We start from the raw sequence: 19,832 nt of genomic DNA, 5'->3' as shown, positions 1-19,832 counted from the left end.
CGAAATGCGAAATGAACTAAATGTAATAGAACAACGACTACAATATTTGGAAAACTTGTTAGATGATGCTAAAGGCACAATTACAGGCGTGGAATGCGAAAGAGCCTTTCAAAGATCATATGCTCTGCATGTAGATGCCGCTGCGCTAAAAGATATGCCCATATGCTTAAATTAATTTTACCGTCAAGTACATTGATAATTGTTAGATTTTATTAAGTAGAAAAATTAAATAATTATGTAATACTAAATAAAAAAACAATGAATTGCTTTTTCTGCATTTTTATTTGTCGTTTCCCCCATTAAGTCAATAGAGGAGTTGTGCGAGCATGTGTCGTGAATTTTAACGAATCAAGTTCTGTAATATGCCACTACTTCCAAAGGATACACATAACTAAAAGTCGTCTTTAAAGATTTGCATATTTTAACTTTTAGTTGTAGAAACCATAAAATTTATTCATCCAACAAAACTGAGTTTTAAACCAAATAATAATAGTAATAGTAATAACTAGAATAGTGCTTACACAATATGTTAGTATGTGGCCGAGCTTCTCCACCATTTTGTGGCGTGCGCCTTGATGGTTGTTAAACAAACTAACCTGCGGTTAACTTAAAAAGGAGATGGAGGTTATAAGTTTAGCCTTCACTTAAAAAAAAGTAGCATTTTCAATTAGGAAAAGAAACTTTGTGAGTTTTTTAATTGTTAAGTAAACAACGATTGCAAAACTTTATTTGCGACATTTTGTGATTTATTATTGCGAGAATTCGGGCATCGTCAAAAACTTGAAAATATGCTTTTTTTTGGTGTTTACTGCGGAACATCCATTTAGAACCTCAAACAATCTACGCAAATATTTCAACATTATAATATTTATTCGGGCATCGTATATATATATATATATATATATATTATGGTGTTGTTTTAATAGCATGCAGGTTCCCAAAGTGTTTTTTGGGAATGGTGGTTGCCCTTGGCACATATAAATATGGGTTGCTCCGGTTTCGTTGACCCGCTGTCGTCTGATCGGACTTTGACCTGATCCCCCCTTGGGTTACGTTCCACTTATGGCCAGTCGGCGTTAATTCATGTGGCACCCAAACATCGAACCTCGATGTTATATTCCTCCGATATCTTCTGCTCATGCTTCATGCCGGTCTTGCTCAAGCATATGCATTATGTCATCGAATTTTTCAGTGGCTGACCGGCCAGAGCGAAGTGCATACACACCATACCCTTCACACATTTTTCAGCATGGTTTTGCAGCGTTTTCACCTTTTTTATAGTTAAAAATCATCACATAGCGTTAGGTTACACATCAAACAAAACACCTCTTTGTGGTAAAATTTTCGAGTGACGAAAGCTGAACTAGCAAACACAAAATGTGTGATATAAATTTCATGACGTAAATTATCCCCATTTTTTTTAACGAAGCTTGGAAGCTGACGAAAAATATTTTATTTATTTATCACCACAATAGTTTTCGCAGATATAAGCTATATACCAAACGAAAGCTAAGGTTTTGGGCTAGACTTGAGGAAACTTGGGATAAAATCATTGGGCCAGTTTTCGAGAAAATGTCCGAAATATAGTGCTGGAAACCAATTTTTAATTTCAAACGCAAAATACACTTGTTTTAAGACCTTTGTACTGATATGCATATCAATCGTATGGATGCCGTGCGCTGTGATAACTTTTGAAACGAGCAACGACTTACAGAACTGCCTTCATTAAAAATGTAGCCTGAAATGTCACCTTTCAAACGTAGATATGGCAGTTTAACTCAATTGGATTAGGGTGGGCAGATCCATGAGCATCAATTACAGGCAAAAATCCGCCTCTTGATATCTAAATACATTTATCTAAATATATCTAAATACATTTATTGCATACTGGTCCTTCCACTATACTAGGATCTTAAAAGGAAATTCTACAAAATTTATTACATTGGCGGATTTTAACGGTTTTTGGCATTTTTTTTTCTTTTTTGTGGACGTCACGCATTTTCTTCCATGTTGCCAAAAATCAACGCGAATTTTTAGTAACTTAAAACTAGCTATAAAACTATAAACGTAAAATTTATCTAAAAATTCTGAATAAAGAGTTTGAAATTTTGGTGAAAATTTTTTATAATTTTTGCACAAAGCTTGAAATTGGGATTTGCGGTAGGTGGCGCGGGCGTCGAAATATTTCTAGAAAATGATCTATGGTCTCATTTAAATTATATTTCCAGTCTTCTTCAGCTTGTTACCGATCATTTTGTCACTGGAAAATTTTGTTACGAAAAATGTTCACCACTTCTTATTTAATTTATGAGTAGATTACGAATAGCAACGCAACCACGGTTGGGTGGCCAGCTGGCAACGCAACTCGAAAGAAAACTGCGAACACGGTAAGCAAAAGTTAATGCTTTCGAAGTTTTTCTTTTATTATCGTTTTGTGTTCACTTTCAAAGCATATTCTGTAGTATAATTGGTTAATAAACAGATGGACCACTTCGTTCAACTTCAATACCTCCACACCTAAATGCTTGCGCACCTCTTCGATTTTTCGCAGACGGTAGTGCCACAGCAATGACTTCAATTTGGAAAACTTGGTGTGTCGGTAGTTTTAAAAGAGGCGCTTCAGTTGATAAAGGAAAAAATTTGCAATCAGTGTTCGCTTTTGTTTCGCCAAAAGGGCGTACTCCACGGGAACTAAAATTTCAAGTTATTGTTTTCTTATTTTCACCATATTCTCTAAAAGCAAACTGCATTGCAAAATGTTAATATCGTTCAAATTATTAAAATGTAAAATATATGACATACTTTAAAAAAATATAGAAAATACGCTCCAAAAACCTTCCCAGCAACCCAGCAAAAATGTAGTTGCCTGTGTACACACTTTGTAGCAACTGCAGTTGTCAGTTGAAAGTTGCCAGTTGCCAGTTGCCATCTGTAATAACTAATGTGACAAACTATTTCGTAACTCAAAGAAGTACAGCTTAGTTTGGGTTATTAAGTTAACGCCGGGAGCCGATTACGAAATTTCGAATGAAGCTAATTTCGATCCCTGCGAGCTCCGCGTTTGTTCAGAAGTGCGAGCCAAAATGCTTACATCTGAGTTTCGCGAAAGTTGGACAGTCTAAAAGAAAGTGTGTAGATGATTCCACTTCACCTTCCTCTTGACAGCTGATACAAAAGGATCAGTTGAATTTCCCAGTCTCATCGCATGAATACCAATCGCACAATGGCCTGTCAGAACCCCCATCACTAACCCTTGAGTGGTAATGTGTTTTAAAGTGCTCTATAAAAACATTTGCTGCAGCAGGGAAACGTCTTCCTTTTCCTTTTTATGTCACAAAAGGACCCGGTTTCACTTAGCCTAATAGCAGTTCGTGCTGCGAGAGTTCTGTTTGCATTATCCGCAGGCGCAGTGTTCAACATATTTATGTTAAGTGCCAGTGTAGTTGTGGTTCCTAATGCTCCGCTAATTCCTGTTTTACAAGTGTAGCCTTCTCTAGTGAGTTCCACCAGACAAGGTCTTCTTGAAACAATATAGGCTTAAATCTGATTTCCTAGAGCTAATGAATTAATTTGGGCGAGAGACCCCACCTTTTACCGATAGCTCCCCTACAGCAGTACAAGGCAACCGACGCCTTTCCTTGTTAGGCTTCCGCGACAGCCGCCGTTGATCTCCCGCCTAGTTACCTGGTTCAGCTAACCTTGAGCCAGATCAAAAAGCGTGTACAGAAATCGCCCCTTAACCAAAAGTTCCACATTATCTACATGGGCGATCACCCGACAGCCCACCAGAGCAGGGGAGAGAAAAAATCACCATGTGGAGTGCTCCTATTGACTCTGCACTGAGTGAAGACGCTCCCCCACTCCGCGGCGACAGCTCTGTCACGAAGTAAGCTGTAGATAAGCCTTAGAGCCCTTTGCATCTGCGCAGGTATGGTGCCATCGGTCCCCGGCGACTTTAATGGTTTGAACGAATTTATCGGCCAGGCCATGTGACGATCGTCCAGAAGATCGGAGAAGTACTGGACTTAGGGGAGATTCTGTAACCAGTTAACGTCAATTTTCCCTCCTTAAGTACAAAATATTGCAAAGAAGTAAATTTGACTGTACTTCGAAGTACGAAGTACAAGAGCGAAAAAAGAAGTACTGTACTAACAGACCCATTATTCAGCAATTCAACTATGAAGTATTGTATAAATTCAGGTATTGCATATTTCATGGAGCAATATTTTGTTACCTAGTACTTGTATGTGAGATGGTTACAAAATTTACCGGTTACAAGAGTGCGCAGAATTCAAAAACGGTTTAAAAATTTGCAAGAACTTTATTTACCGTTAACACAATTTTTGCTACCAATGCAGAATAGACCTGTTAAGAGCGTGTCAGACATGGCAATATTCGCAACTTTTCCACGCAATTCGCTGAAAAAGAAAAGAAAGAAATTTTATTTCGACGTGTGAACAGCCAGAGAGACCTTACTGTCACCATTCGAAAATCGGTTTCATTAATTAAAGTTGCAAAGTGTGACTGCAACTGACAGAGCGGAGTTCGATTTCGGAAATATATTTCAACTTGAGCATGCTGCACTAGCAATGTATATTTCTTCAGCAAGTGCTGTCAAACTAACCGTGTAACACTGAGCGCGAATTTATATTTTTTGTTTAGTTATAAATAATAAATTAATCTTGAAATTAAAAATGTATTTAATTATAACCAAGAGAAATAACAGACCGGCGGCAAGACGGCTCATGGTTGCCTTTTTAGTATTGATAAATATTGCAATGTCTGACACGCCCTTTAGAATATACATGCAGAATCATAATATGAAAGTATAAATTTCACAGTTATAACACGCTTTACCGCTGATTGTACGGACAGCATTTTCTAACGATCGGAAGGCTTACACCACACCTGCTTACCGTTTTTGGAATTTTTCAGCTCATTGGACCAAATTATTTTGTCCCAAAATGCGGTTGGATATACATATAATAATCTCGTACACGTTCATTTTCGTAACGTTCGAATGCCGTCAGGCGCAATAAAGGGTTCCGTTATTTTAGTTTTATATTTTCCGAACAATGAAAAAGCATCCGAAGTGCAGAAGGAAAGCGAATGCGGCGGAAATGGGGGATACTTGGGCACCGAAATGCCTCCTAAATGTATGCCCTAAAGTTGTTTTTAATCAATGATTTAAGAATAACATCCCTATTGCGAGTGTCGACTAGTAGTAGATAGACGGCTCTTATTCGATTGTCGCTTTTCCATGGTATTGTGAATGTCGATTATTTCTCGTTTAATAGGCGACTGTGAATAGTTTTACAAACACAGTTGTAGAAGGATGAGTGACTATAAACTATTCACAAGCACTTATTGAACGAGAAAACGACTTTGAAAATACCACGGATAATCGATAATCGACTAACAGTCGTTTATCTAGTACTAGTCGACACTCGCAATAGCGGTGTAGGTGACTCTATCTCTATCTACCATCCGTAAAACGAAAAATGTATAAATATCACAATGTGCTTCAATGAAGAGAATCTGTCCTAATGCAAACCGCCACAACCATCAATTTCGATTTTTGAACATTTGTTTAACTTAATTTGTCCCGCGTTGAGTTGTGAATTATTTTTATTTTGTTATTTGTTAAACTTATCCAGGTTCTATAGACAAAATTTGATGTTCTCTATATGTAGTAAGAAATTATTTTATTAGGTGGAGATGTGGTCTTTAGTTACTTACTTTTTTCTAGTAAATTAATCTGTATTTTGAAGTAACGTGCAGTGTCAGAAACTTTCTGCCGTCGGCTTGTTTTAAATATTCTTCAATTTAAAATTATTATATTTTACGAAATAGCTTTCCTTCTATTATATTATCTTACTGTTAAAAAAAAATTTTAATCAAAAACCACATATGGTGGAGTTCATTCACAATTCACTTAATAAAATTCACTAAATAAAATATATAACACCGGCACACAAAAAAAGAGAGTCATATAGTAAAGCTCTGTTTTGGCCAAACACGTTCAAGTTTTCGAGTAAATTGCAGAAAATTCCGATTTTCACGTTTTTCGCCAGTTTTTTTTTTTTTTGAAGGTTTTAGGCCAATTTATCTGTGTAATTTGGATTCGGCGCGTCAAAATACTTGAAGTTAAGTGGGCCTCATCAAAAGTATAGACAACTTTTTTTGTGAGCCGGTGTAATAATCATTAAAAAAAATCATTTACAAAGGCGAGTTTTTCAAACGCTAAAATACAATAATTTAACGCTTAATTCATTCATATATTTAAGATAAAAGCAAGATAAACAGTAAACAACACAATCCAACAAATTTTGAAGACCTATCTTTTGCTGTACTTGGGGATCAGGAGAGAGCTATGCGCAGAGTCTGATCAAAATTGTGATTTTTTAGTTTATTTAATCGTATCAGATNTAAGATAAACAGTAAACAACACAATCCAACAAATTTTGAAGACCTATCTTTTGCTGTACTTGGGGATCAGGAGAGAGCTATGCACAGAGTCTGATCAAAATTGTGATTTTTTAGTTTATTTAATCGTATCAGATAAAGTGAAAAACAAAACCAAATTTTAAAAAGCACAGATGTACTTTTTTGTTAATAGTGCAAAAATTAATAAAACTATGGAAAAATATTGTATTGGCAAAATTATATGCTTTTGAATTAAATTCAACTGAGTGCATTGATCGCAAGCATCTCGTGTAATTTTCAAACTCTGTTTCTCTCTCAATCCAAAATTAACGTATAAATTTTCTGGTATATTTTGTCATAAAGTAATCGTAGTTATTAGATGAAATGAATTATAAAAAAATATACGATACACCAAAAAAGTTAAAATTAATAATGGTGTTAGTACAAAAATACAAAAACCTCTCACACTCTCTTACTCTCTCTCTCTCTCTCTCCCCTTCCCAGGTCTGCAATGGACGGTCGTTGACTCGAACTATTCTCGCTTTTCGCTATCAACTTGCCAGCCAAATTTGATTGGTAACAGCGGCGGTGGCAGCGGTTCTGGCAATCAGCAAGCAAACGCATCAAGCAACAGCGACCCCCAGCAACAACAACGACAGCCACACACACAGGATTCGGCTCAACAATCGGCAAGCGGACAACAACAACAGCAGCATTTTCAACAATTACACTATCAACAGCAACAACAGCAGCAACAGCAACAACAGCAGCAGCAACAACAGCAGCAACAGCAACAAAATGCTGGAACAACATATTCTCCACAGATCATAACCGTCAACAGCCTAGTCAGCAATTATGGTACTAGTTCAGCAGCGCAAAATCTTTCTCCAACTTCACCAAACGAATCGAGTATGGTACAATCGGTTTACAGCCAAGGTCCCACGCCCATCCAATCCCCCCACCCCAATGAAGCTGCAGGAAATGCTTCAGCAAATGGCGCTAGTAATGTTACCACGGGCAACACTGCTGCAAGCGGTGGTGGTGGTGGTGGTGGGGGGGCTGGCGCTGGCGGCAGTAGTTCAGTTGGAGGTAATGCAAACAGCGGCAGCGGTGGCATTCAAGGGGCAAAACGTAAACGTTCTGTCAATCCTCAAGGTGATGAAAATTTTATACGAGCTTTAGAAGCTGTACGCTCCGGTGGTATTGGTTTCTGTAAGGCTGCACGCCTATACGGCGTAAATAATCGTACTTTGTGGTTAGAGTACAAAAAGCGTGGCTATCCTGTTTCACGGCCTAGCATTAAAGCACGTGTCGTTAAACAAGAGCCAAATATGTCGCCATCGCCGACACCTCCCAATACAGCAAACGATGATACGACTAATGAAAATTATGAACATTTAACAGCAGCAGTGGCAGCTGCGGCTGCCCAATCGGCTGCATTGAATATGCAAATACCCCCACCGGCGGACACGCCTGCACCATCAGTAATGTGTACACCACATCATACTGCTACGGCCGGAAGCGCAGGAGGTGCGCATCCAGCTATGGGCGTAATGAACTTCTTGGATCCGCGACATATGGACTTCTCGGCGGCTGGACTGCATACTGTGTCCAGACAGCGATACATAGATGCGACTGGCGTCAGCGCTGGCTCTGGAGCTGGCACCATCAACGTTAATCCGGCAGCTGCAATGAATTTACAAAGTATTAACTTCAACTCAATATAGAATTCAGTTTCGAGTGCAAACACCGCGACGACAATTTCGATGCACATTGCACAACAGCATCTTCAGCAACAACAGCATACGGCAGCAGTTGCAGCCACCACACATACACATCCGATTACTACAGCTATAATACAAACAACCGCTCAGCCCACACATGGTGTGATTGGTGGCAGTGGTGGCAGTCATACAGTGTTAGCCCACTCTCATCCACTAGCACTAGCTCATGGCGGTGCTCCAGCGGGAACAGCACTATTCATTACATGAACTTAAGGAAAATAAACCATTTGGTCAACATAGAAATAGGAAAGAAATGGCAATACAGGAAATTTAACTCAACTGAATAGACATCGTCATTAAGAATTAGCATACAAACATATACATATATATATATGTATATAGTGTGTTTAAGAGTGCGCCCAAGATGGGATTTCCTAAATTCAAATGTCCAAAACAAGGTGCGCGAATGTAGCGTAGGCAGGAGAAATATGCACGCTACTTTATAATAAAAGCATTGAGTAAAATCGGCATATTTTCGAACCACTTCATTTGAATCCTATTCGAAGCATCAGCTGTAGTTTTCGCATAATTGCACGGCAGACACACTGACACTAAAAATAATACCTAATAATACCTATTAATGATAATACAAGTGAAATAGATATCCGCGTTCGGCGCAAACTCGAAATTGTGTGACAAAAAAAAAAACAGTTTAACCATAAGATCGTATTTAGCTAATTAAGTCAATATGTATTTTTAAAATTTTCTTGGCAAACTAATACCTACATATATATTACTATAACGTTAAAGTTGTATGTACAATTCGGAAGAAGAGAATAACTGATTTTTTTTTTAATATTCGTCATTATATTATTTGTACATTAATCCATTAACGTTTTCTTGATGGAGTTTCATCATAATTAGGCGATACTTAGAGATGGTAGTTATACGAGTAACTATTTGCAATCAAGATATACAGTAGCATAATGAATTGCAATTAATTCATCTAACCCCACATGCGCTCACAAAGTAAAAACAAATGCTATTAAAGGCGTTCCTTAAAACAATTTTTTGACACCGTTTTTTTTTTTTTGTATTTTAAGGAAACACAATTTTTTGTACAGTGAGAAAGACCATCAATGAAATGAACAAAAAAAGAAAGAAAAAAAAATACACAAAGCACACAAAGCAGTGGGCCATCTTCTGATAGACTTAATTGCATAACTATTTATTATGGAAATATTTGATTTTTAAATATACATACATACATAAATAAGGATTATATTGCATATTTCAAACCAGCGAAATTAAAAATAAAAGTATAAATACAAATATCCTTAAATTTAATAAATGTGCGATATACGTGTAAAGAAATAAATATAAATAGTTTATAAAAAACGTTGATATTTTGATATTGGATTCCACATGATTAGATTGTTCCTAAAAGGGGTAATGAGTCTCGATTCAAATCTCCTAAAAATGGATATTGGCCACCGCACTTAAATGTCTGTATGACGAACTACATAAATCATTTGAGCAACATCCACTGCGCGACGTACTGAGAATGGCAGAAAGGGCAATAACTTTTTACGTAAAATTTCAAATAGTCATTTCACGCATTTTATTGGATTTGTTTTTATCTTTAGTACCAAGTTCAATAGCTCCATAACGGGTTCTCATCATTTTTCCTAGTCCTTTCAGAGTTGAGTACGTATACACAGTATTGGACATATCATTCGCATTTCGATTAAACTATGTTTGTCTGTTAGTGTGTACGATAATTCGAGCCAAAACTAAGATATCTGAACTTAATTTGGGCCCCTATTATGGTTCACAACTCAACTTAGTTTATTGCTGTTCACAACTTGCATGAATTGCAAAATATTACTACTTAGCAATAGAGAAGCAGATCCACATGAACTTTAATCATATGTACCATTAGCTTATAAATAGATATACATACGCCATAACGTGTATCATTATTTTGATTCAATTTTACTTCCTTTCATACGATGGTGGTCATCAAGGGCTCCCGGTTGACCGGAGGATGGTAGTGGAGGAGGTCTGCACCTGCGACTACGCTTCTTATTCTCCTGTACCTGCCACCCTGACTCATGCGACGCTGAGGAGGTCCGACTGGGAGATCTACGGTGCCTACTGTTGGAACGGTGCCTGCTGCTGGAGCGATGCCTGCTCTCCGAACGACGCCGGCCCCTGGACCAGCATCGACTCTCGGAGCGGTCACGACTCCCGGAGCGACGCCGGCCTTCAGTCCGATGCCTGTTTGCAAAGCGATGTCTGTTCTTCGGGAGTAATGCTTCTGCTCTCTTGAGGCCATGCGAACGATGCTGCGCCTGATCCACGCCGCCCCTGCTGGTGCTTGGCTTCTCTTCTTCTCTGTCGTGTTCAATGAAGAGGGCAGCCTAATCCTCGGTCAGGCTCTCAAAGAAGCTACCTCTGCGCCTGGTGCCCTTACCCCCGCCCAGCATGTTACTGCCGTGCGTGGCCGTTGCTGTTTTTTGTGCTGTTGTTGCTGTTTTCGCAGCAGTAGTTGCTGTTGCTACTGTTGTAGCGATAGTTGCAGTTGTGGCTATTGCTTATGTAGCTGTCGTCGCTGTTTTCGCGATTGTTTTCGCGCTTGCTTTACTGTTTTTGTTGTTGTTTTTTGTTTAGTTGTATACATCTTGTTCGTACGACTGCCTGCTCGACGAGGCGAGCTCAGCAATCAATTAACTGGAAGGCGATCTCATCTGGACCGCCGCGCCAGCGCCCCATGTCGCGGTAAGGCCACCATTACTCCTCGATGCGGCCCGGTGTCGAAGAGGCGCCGTTATACTACAGCCGGTTTATATCCTCCTGACTGCAAACCGTCCAATAGGCACGGTGTCGCATCACACCCTGGATTAGGAGATGGCAGTTCTTGGTGAAATAGGCTAGTATTCGATTCGAGAACTAGGCCATTCTCCAGCAAAACGGAACCTTCGTTATCCAATGTATTTTTCTTTCGTTATGAATTCGAAATCCAGCCCATTATCGAATTGGAATTTTAATGAGAGAGATTTTCTTATATTTCCTTTCGAGAATGAGCCGGACATCACTTTCTCTCTTGTTACTATGGTTTCCATTTTTTTTCGAACACATCTCGAGTGTATTTCCAATATACTATAAACGTTGGAAAGCTAAGGTTGGTTATAATTTGGTTCTCAGTTCGATAGTCATATTGGATATCGAAGGTCATTTTCGAACGTTCGCCAAAATGTTTATGGGGATGCTGTGATCAGCTTATACATATTTCCCCTCACCTGCGCAATCTGTTTTGGTGTCCTTTTGTCTCTGCCAGCACCTATGTAACTGTTTTTACACATGCACGTGTTTGCAAATTGATGATTTGTATGGAAAAGCATTTATGCGCATATATTTGAATAAAATGAACATATTTAGAAGATATCAACCAATACTTCCCATATACGAAACGAAAGAAAAATACCTGAATTTTTGATTAAAGAAAACAAAAACCAAATCATTCGAGCGGTTTTCGACATTTTGATATTTCAAAAAAAAATTCCAAATTTTTTCAACCATTTTTTGCCTTTAAATGCTCGATATTTGTTGAATTTATATAAAGTTGGTATACGAAAATATTTCTACTGCTCCAAAGAACTTATATCCCGAAAATTTGAGTTATATCTGCCAACCATAAGCTGCTAGAGCACTTAAAGGCTCAATAAGCCAATATTTACCGTTGTTTCTACGACAGACAACGAATCAGTTACTTACATAAATGTATCTGTCGATAGGTTTGAAATTTTGTCTTTGAAACGGCACAATTTTCTTTGAAATCGATTTACTAGTTCTCGTGCAATAAGCGTTTTCGTGAAGCTCTAAAAATTACAACTACAACATTTGAGCATAGCCTCCATATAGAAACGTAAGACGTATTCTACGTCAAAATGGAAATCAGTTACGAATTATGTTTTACCGTTGAGCCCGATGATGCTGGTGCCAGACAACTACATACGTTTTGTCTATGTGGACGGCTGCATTTGAATTCATGTATTCATTATAATGACTATAGTCACAGTTGTTCAAGCGACGCCAACGCCAACGCAACGCCAAAGTTCTATGTGGGCGGGCCTCAAGTTATTTCCGTAAGTCCTGGAATTTTGGCATAAAATAAGAAAAATATTGCTTTAGCGCAGCAGCCACTTCACCTATCCCCACTAAACTCGGTACGAACATTGCTTACAGGTAAGCTAAAAAACCGCTAAAAATTTTCGAAATCGACACTAACCACGCTCAACTCCTATATAACGGTAATTTACATAAATATGAAAACTGTTTTCTATTAGTAACTACTTGACTCGAAATCGACATTTGCAATAATTTTTTAGCACTACATGAGATTTATGCAGTTTTGTAAACTACATACATACTAGAGTTGGGCACTTAAGTTCTTCTTTTGAGTGAACCGTTGAGTTTTAGTTCGTTTACGTTAGTGAGCTAGTTCTTTAGTTCATTTAGTTCAATTTATGAATACATTTATTTATTTATTTACCTATTCATTTATATCGACACCTGGGTTGAAGATCGACCTACATATCTCGGCAGCCAGTTCGAAAATGCCCTATCTTGGCAAGGAACTGAAGCAGTAACAATGCTAACGCGTTTTAAAACGTATCTGTAAAGATGGGTTTTTGCTCGTGCCAAGAATGTTTGGATCGTGACCCAAAATGAGAAATAGTAGCACTGACAAATTTAGTTCAATGAAAAGGCCGAACTAGCGAAGTAGTTCATTGAGATGAACTAGTTCTTTAGTTCGTTGAACCACGTAAGCCTAATTAAAGTCTATACATAGTCAAATATTTTGTTGTTTACGTCCATGTTTTAACAAATATAAGGTTCTTTGCTTTCACCACGTTCTGTTTTCGTTTACAAATGCAACCCTGCCTATCGTTTGATACTTTTCATGAACCTATATAAAGAAAAGCTCCGGACTAAATCCTGTAACTTCTGACTAGGAACAGTTGCTCAGTTACTCTTCTAAAAGTGTTCCCTCTTACAGTTTTTTTTTGTCTATGGGAACGACTTCTGACTAAATCCTGTAAACCGCACTGCTATTGGAACAGACTACATGGCTACCATAACAGCAACTAGCACCAGTTGCCATATAAAATAGGGCCATTAGCAACAACTTACCTCAATTATTCTTAACTATGGATTCATTCACTTCATTTATTGTCAATTGAATTTGCTGAAGTACTGCATTTACTGAAGTGTGCAATAGTGCACCGTAAAAGTAAAACCATTTGCGCAGCCCTCTAATATGTATGACGCTAATTAACGTACAACATTATTTTAACATCCCACAAGATAATTTAGGTAGGCCTTCTTAAGTGAAGCCATTCTAAAAGGGCGACCCAAGATGGAATGAAGAATTCCCTGCATGGGGTCTAGACGGGCTTTCTATACTTATAATTTACACGAAAGTATAAGCTTATGTTGTTTAGCATTACAAATGAATTTAAAAATGCATTTTAGATTGCAATAAAACATATTTGATGATATGAGCCTTAAATAAATCCCTTAAAGAAGCAAGCTCTTTATGAATTAAAGGAGCAGCTTTATAAGAACTCCTCCAAAGGCCTTCTGAAATGTGTTCTTCAAAAGCCGTTCTGGAAGCCCTTTTATGCCTTCAATTTATGCCACTACATACAAAAAGGAAAGGAGAAAGAAAAGCAAAGTGAAAGGCCTCTGGAATCTCAAGAAGGCCTTTTGGCCTGAAATTATCTACTGGGATGATATAAGATTATTACAGATTTTTGGGAAATGGGTGTAGCTCCGTCCACTTTTGACAACATAACATAACATGTTGCTCTAGCGGCTACACACTCCGCTCGAATCGGCTTGTCCGTCAACGTTGTCGTCAGGCTCAGCTAAAGGGAAGCCCAGGAAGCGCGCAACTTCCACTGGGTCTGTCCATAGAGGCAGGGGCGTTAGCTGGGTAGGGTTTTGGGGGACATGCGAAGAGGTGCCGTGAGTCATGTGGCGACTCTCCGCATGCCGGGCTTTCATTGGGCACATTTGCGTTCACTCTGCTCTGGTACGAGTTTAGCCTGCTGCAGTAGCCAAAGCGAAATTGAGCTGTTGTGGTGTGAGTCTCTGGAGGCAGACATAGCTCTGTCCCGTCCGTATGACGTCTATCGGGTCAGTTAGTATATAGTAAAGTAAAATTTCAGCTAGCACATGTATGGCAATAAATAATACTCGCATCCAAATGAAAGTTTAGCGCGAACTGACTTTAAATTTTCACAAGTTTTGACTTTGATCAGATATAACTCAGCGAGTTTATGAATATCACTCACCAGAATATGTTTCCGTACAGTGTTTTGAAAATTTTGGTCACATTTTATGGAATTTTCCTAAATTTTGTAAAAACTTTGAATCATTAATTTGTATGACATTTGATGCAGAATGACCTCTATTTCTATTAACAATTAAAAAAATATATATTACGAAAAACATTGCAAATATGTAAAAACAACATTGTACGGAAACATATTCTGGTGGGTCTATGTATAATAATTAGTTAAAAAAAATAAAAAATAAATAAATTTTTCAAACTCTGGTAGTGGCCCCTAAAAATTTATTTAAAATTTTGAAATTTTCGTGCATGTCTTTATTTTGTACATAGAACACAATAAAGAGGTGCTGTATACAAAATATAGATTTTGATAAGACCACCCTAATGCAAATTTTTAAACGCAATCGAAGGTTACTGAAATCTTATTTATTTTTAATTTTCAGATATATCACAGCCGCCTAACGTTGCAGTGAAAACAATTGTCTCTCAACCTGAGTGCTCGCCACGCGCCGTTAATATGGCAATGTCTCCCTCACCTACTAGCCCACTCCCTCAACAACAGCAACCTGCTACGCAACTGCAGCACCAACATTCGCAACAACAGCAAATGGGAACAAAACGCAATAGAGTGCTCACGCGTCAACCGCGTATTAAACGCGATAGTGATAGTTTATCAAATGCTCAAGCTTCACCCGAACCGACAGGTTCATGTATCGACTTTGATCCCTTCAGCAATTCCCCCGGCAGTAGTACGCATTCAAATTTTGCGCCTGCCCATGCTCACCAGCTGCATACACATCCCACACACCACCACCTCCACCACCAACACTTGTTGTCTGTGCCGCCACGTATTGAACGTCACTCTTCCGAACCAGCACCGAGTTTGACTCCGTCTTCACCACATTTATTATCTGTTCCGCAGAATTCACCCTTCCTTATGAAACAGCATTCTGATCCGTTACTGCCCACACAGCATTCGCTTAGTGCTGCTGGCTCATTAATAGTTGGTGGCGGTGGCACAAACCCCTTTGCACCGTTACATCGTCAGTTTTCACACCCACTTTCGGGCACAACCACTAACGCCAGCAGCAGCAGCAGCAGTGCTGGCACGAGTCATATCACCAGCATTTCGTTGCATCATCCACAACACATATCACTACCGGAATCAATGTACACGTCCGGTGGATCACCACCGCCAGCTGGCTCTTCGCAATATGTAGTACCGCATCAAATCGTATCAAGTGGAAGCGGAGGATCGTCCAATGAGGTGATCGGCACTATGAGTACATCATCTACAGCCGCTAGTCCTTCAAAAATGCTCACCCTACCACAGTTTACTACAACTTATATTGATGACAGTGGTACAGGCGGCCGGACTGGTTCACCGACAACCTCATCATCTATTACTGGCGTCCAGGGTAATACATCAAGCGTTAGTTCGGCACCATTGGAGCGCGTTCGATCTTCAGAATCGAACACACCACCACCGACGAGCAATTTTCGTAGTTCAAAATCTGCAACGGGTAGTCTATTATCGGAGCGTAGAAGCAGTTTGCATCCTGGAGCCACTGCTACGAGTAGTAGTTCGTTTGAGCACTTACCCTCTTTGCGAGTCAAGAGTGAGGAGTTACAAAGATCGGTGTCTTCTCCACAAGTGAGTAATAATTTATCTAAATAAGTTAATAGTAAAAAACATATATATCTTTAAATAGTTTTTTTTTTTAATATGAACCGAATCGGACCATAGATACGGGTTTTCCAAATATCTCTACTCCCAAGCCACCTATCGACAAATTTTTTTGTACAGTTATGCCTTTTCATATACATAGCTAATAGGTATTATAAATATAAACTAAATCTGACCGTAAATGCGGGATTTCGAAATATATTTTTTTTTGCTGAGGCTGCTAGGCATTTTTTCCTATATAAAGAGAAATTTTGAGCATTGTCGGCATAATTTATATGAAAGAAAATGCATGACTCTGCCACTTAAAAAAATTATTAAAAAAATCAACGCGATTTTCTACAGGCTTGAAACTTGCACTTTATCCTACTAAAATTTGACTGCATACTTAAAATTTTTCCAAAAGTTCTGAATAAAAAGTTTTAATATTTTCAAGGAATTTTTGGGAATATAAGTTGAATTTTCGTAATTTTTGTACAAAAAAATATTGAAGATCGAATAAAAAATAAATATAGCTAAAACTGGTCAAAATAAAATGTTTCTATTATTTCTTTCGCCACTGTATATACATACATATGTATGTCTCCGTCGAAATAGTTAGTTCTGTGATCGAACCGAATAAGGTTAATATCAGCTTTGAGTATTTAAAAAACTTAAAAAAGACTAATTCACGAATCTGAGAGGCAAAATTATAAGCAGCATTTGCGTGCTTGCAAGAAGCCTTTGAGGGAAGCAAAGCGGACTTCTTGGAGGGATTTCTATGTATAGTGGCATCCAGGGTACTTCCGAGACTGCCTTGTTAAGAAAATTTCTGTCGAGATCTTCGAACCCGATCGAGTTTCTGCAGTAGCAAGCTGGTTCCTGGAGCGCGACGGGAAAGGTTCGCAGACAAAGCGCTCCCTGCACGCGCTCGTGCCGGGTAGTGAACATACCTGTCACATGGTATTGGCATACACCGTTTTGCCGTATCACCGACGATATGCAAATCTGCCGCATTTGAGTTAATCTGCCGCGCTTGGTGTTCCCCTACTATATATATAATCAACATTCTTGAATTATATATTCATCATTGTTATAATGCATTTTTGTTTTTTGTTTTCAGACCTCTCGGGAGATCATCACCTTGGAAAATCCTCGTTCTAGTCATTGCCCCGTAATACGTCCCGGACCGGCTCTGGGCTGTAACTTTTGTTGGAACACCATAGATGGACATGGTAGAATTTTGCGGCGCAAAACTAAATACCACTGTCCCGAATGCCAAACGAATTTATGTATTGTACCATGCTTTCAAGAGTATCACGAACGACAAAATAGTGAAGCAGCAAATGCTTCGTCCGGAAATGATAACAACAGTAAATCATTCTCAGGAACCACCGGCAGAAGTGGAAGTAGCGGCAGTGGAGGTAGTAGCACTCGCCACTTTTCCAAAACTGAGTCCATTTGAAAGCGTTAATTGGTGACGGTATATACATATTTTGAGAGGTTTTTATTGTTGAACCGGCAGCATTTGCTGCTGGAAATAAAATTTGTTGTTTGTTAGGAGGGCTAAGGCTACCTTTGACTTTGGACCAAAGGTGTTAGTCATTTAAGTTCCGCCTCAAAAACATAAGCATATACTTAAACTCCGTAAGTGCGAATTGAGTTCGCATGAGGTGTAAGATATACTTACAATAAATATTTGTATGTAAAAAAAAAACTAAAAAAAAAACTAAAAAGGTTATTGTACTTGAAGCCACATTTGTATCTACCAAGAAACTACATACAAACGTATACATATAATTGTTTTCATTGTAAGACTTGTTGCTGTGCAACGAAGTCAATTTTGATGTTGAAGTATTTGCGACAGCACGGGTAAATGACATTTTACAGGTGCAAATGCATGGCAATAAATTTTTTTGTGGGCCTTTTGTACAATATTGTTTAGTAGGCTTCGTGCGTAAGATGTTTAAGCACTAGGTATTGGTACAAAAGAAAAAAATATTAATATTTTTCACGAATTTTGTCCTTTAATGAACAACTCACTTTGATGTAAGATGGTTTATTACATAACTATACAAAAAAAAAAAATTACTAAAACAAACATACGTAAGCTAACATACTTATTATAACTAAGCAGAATTTGTTGATTGTTGCGCCATTAAGAAGTCTCCGAAAATTGGAGAGTTACTAACTACGGCGCCATAAAAATTAAATTTGTTCTTTTAGTGCCATATTGCAATTCACTGTAAACTTAGGTGTTTTCGTGGCATTTGGTGAGTGGATTTTTGAATTGTGAAAATGCAGAATTACAATATGTACATACTATTTATGTACAAGTTTTAGAATTGGCAAATAGGAAATGTAAAGGGATATGTAGTTAAAAAATTAACTGTAAAATATGAATCGAATTGGTTTTATTTTGTTATTAAGCAAAAGATGGGAACCAAATTCATAGGATACATACATAACATTCAAATGCTTAATAAATAGAAAAATTACGTTATTGCTTATAATGCTTTTAATTTTTTACTAAAAAGACCATAAACCAGTGACCGAAAATAACCATTACCAAGATTTTTTGTTTTTTCGATCAAGAATAATCGTTAAATTTGTATTGTTATTTTTTAGTAAAATTTGCGCGTTATTATGTGATTTTTAGTTTTTTCGATCAAAAGCAAATGTTGTTTTGAATTTTTATTTTTTCAATCTTTTTTAACATTAAAAGAGTATTAGAGACTACATTTTTGAGACCGTTTTAAATCGTTTGTCTAGTAAACCAAATTTTAAAATAACGGTTTTGATTTGGCCGAAAAAATATAAATAATTACGATAAAAACTGTTTAAAAAAAAATCCAAAAATGACAATTATTCTTAATAAAAAAAAAATAGATTTCATAAAATAACAGTTAAATTTGATCGGAGAAATATAAATCAAACTTTAACGCTTTAATTATGATTTTAAGATCATAATCAACGCGATCTTGGTTCTTGGCAAAAAATATTGATGGTTTTACAAATTTTTTCAATACTGACCAGTTAAGTCGTAGCTAAAACAAATTGATTGGCTTATGCGATAACTTAATACCATAGGGTATAAGCTTTAGGGTGGTCCTTTTTCATTCTTTATTTCTTCTTCATGCCAGACAATTGTTTCGGTTGTATGTACGATGAAACGTTTGATACCTGTATTGGCCCATTAAGATAAGTCTTATTTTGTAATGGTTGTCATCAACCGTTATAAATGAGTAAGAAGACTTTCTTCTTAAACTCATCAATATAGTGCATAAGTCTCTTTTACTTCTCATCCATGACGCGTAATAATGTGCAAATGGCGCAACCATGAAGAAATGCCTATTTTTAACAAAGTTGCATAAATTGTGAATTAGAAATAAAAGTGGCTATTGTTTTGCATTAATGCGTTTACAAAGACAGCCAAAGTTTCAAGCGAAAGTTGAATGTAATTTTGAATCTAATTTATGTAAGTATACTTACTCCTTCAATTTGAAATTATGTAATTTAATTTGCATATTTTGTCCAAATAATGTATGTATGTATTGATCAAAATCATTATTAAACTCTCGCCCATAATATTTTCTCAGTCAAATTTATTCGTTGTAAACAGCTTTAAGTTTTTCGATCAGGATAACTCGAAACGACC

General features: G+C 37.6%; 1 protein-coding gene across 3 annotated transcripts in view; it reads left to right on the top strand.

The window, feature by feature from the left end:
• The window catches only part of BtbVII (BTB-protein-VII), a 26,414-nt gene extending 8,153 nt beyond the window's left edge, over positions 1 to 18,261 (top strand). For 2 of the 3 annotated variants that reach the window (XM_017614660.1, XM_017614659.1), the window contains exons 6-7: positions 14,955 to 16,165; positions 17,298 to 18,261. In XM_017614660.1, the coding sequence (XP_017470149.1) occupies positions 14,955 to 16,165; positions 17,298 to 17,639 (1,553 nt within the window). In that variant the 3' untranslated portion in view covers positions 17,640 to 18,261. Of the gene's footprint in view, positions 1 to 6,930; positions 8,870 to 14,954; positions 16,166 to 17,297 lie in introns of those variants that run through there. The other variant, XM_017614662.1, reaches the window with a different exon arrangement.
• Positions 18,262 to 19,832: the final 1,571 nt, after the last annotated feature.

The sequence above is a fragment of the Rhagoletis zephyria genome, unplaced genomic scaffold, assembly GCF_001687245.7.
Source record: "Rhagoletis zephyria isolate East Lansing unplaced genomic scaffold, Rhagoletis_zephyria_1.1 Rzeph_scaffold_00875, whole genome shotgun sequence".
Classification (NCBI taxonomy): domain Eukaryota; kingdom Metazoa; phylum Arthropoda; class Insecta; order Diptera; family Tephritidae; genus Rhagoletis; species Rhagoletis zephyria.
This window is presented reverse-complemented; position numbering and strand designations above follow the sequence as displayed.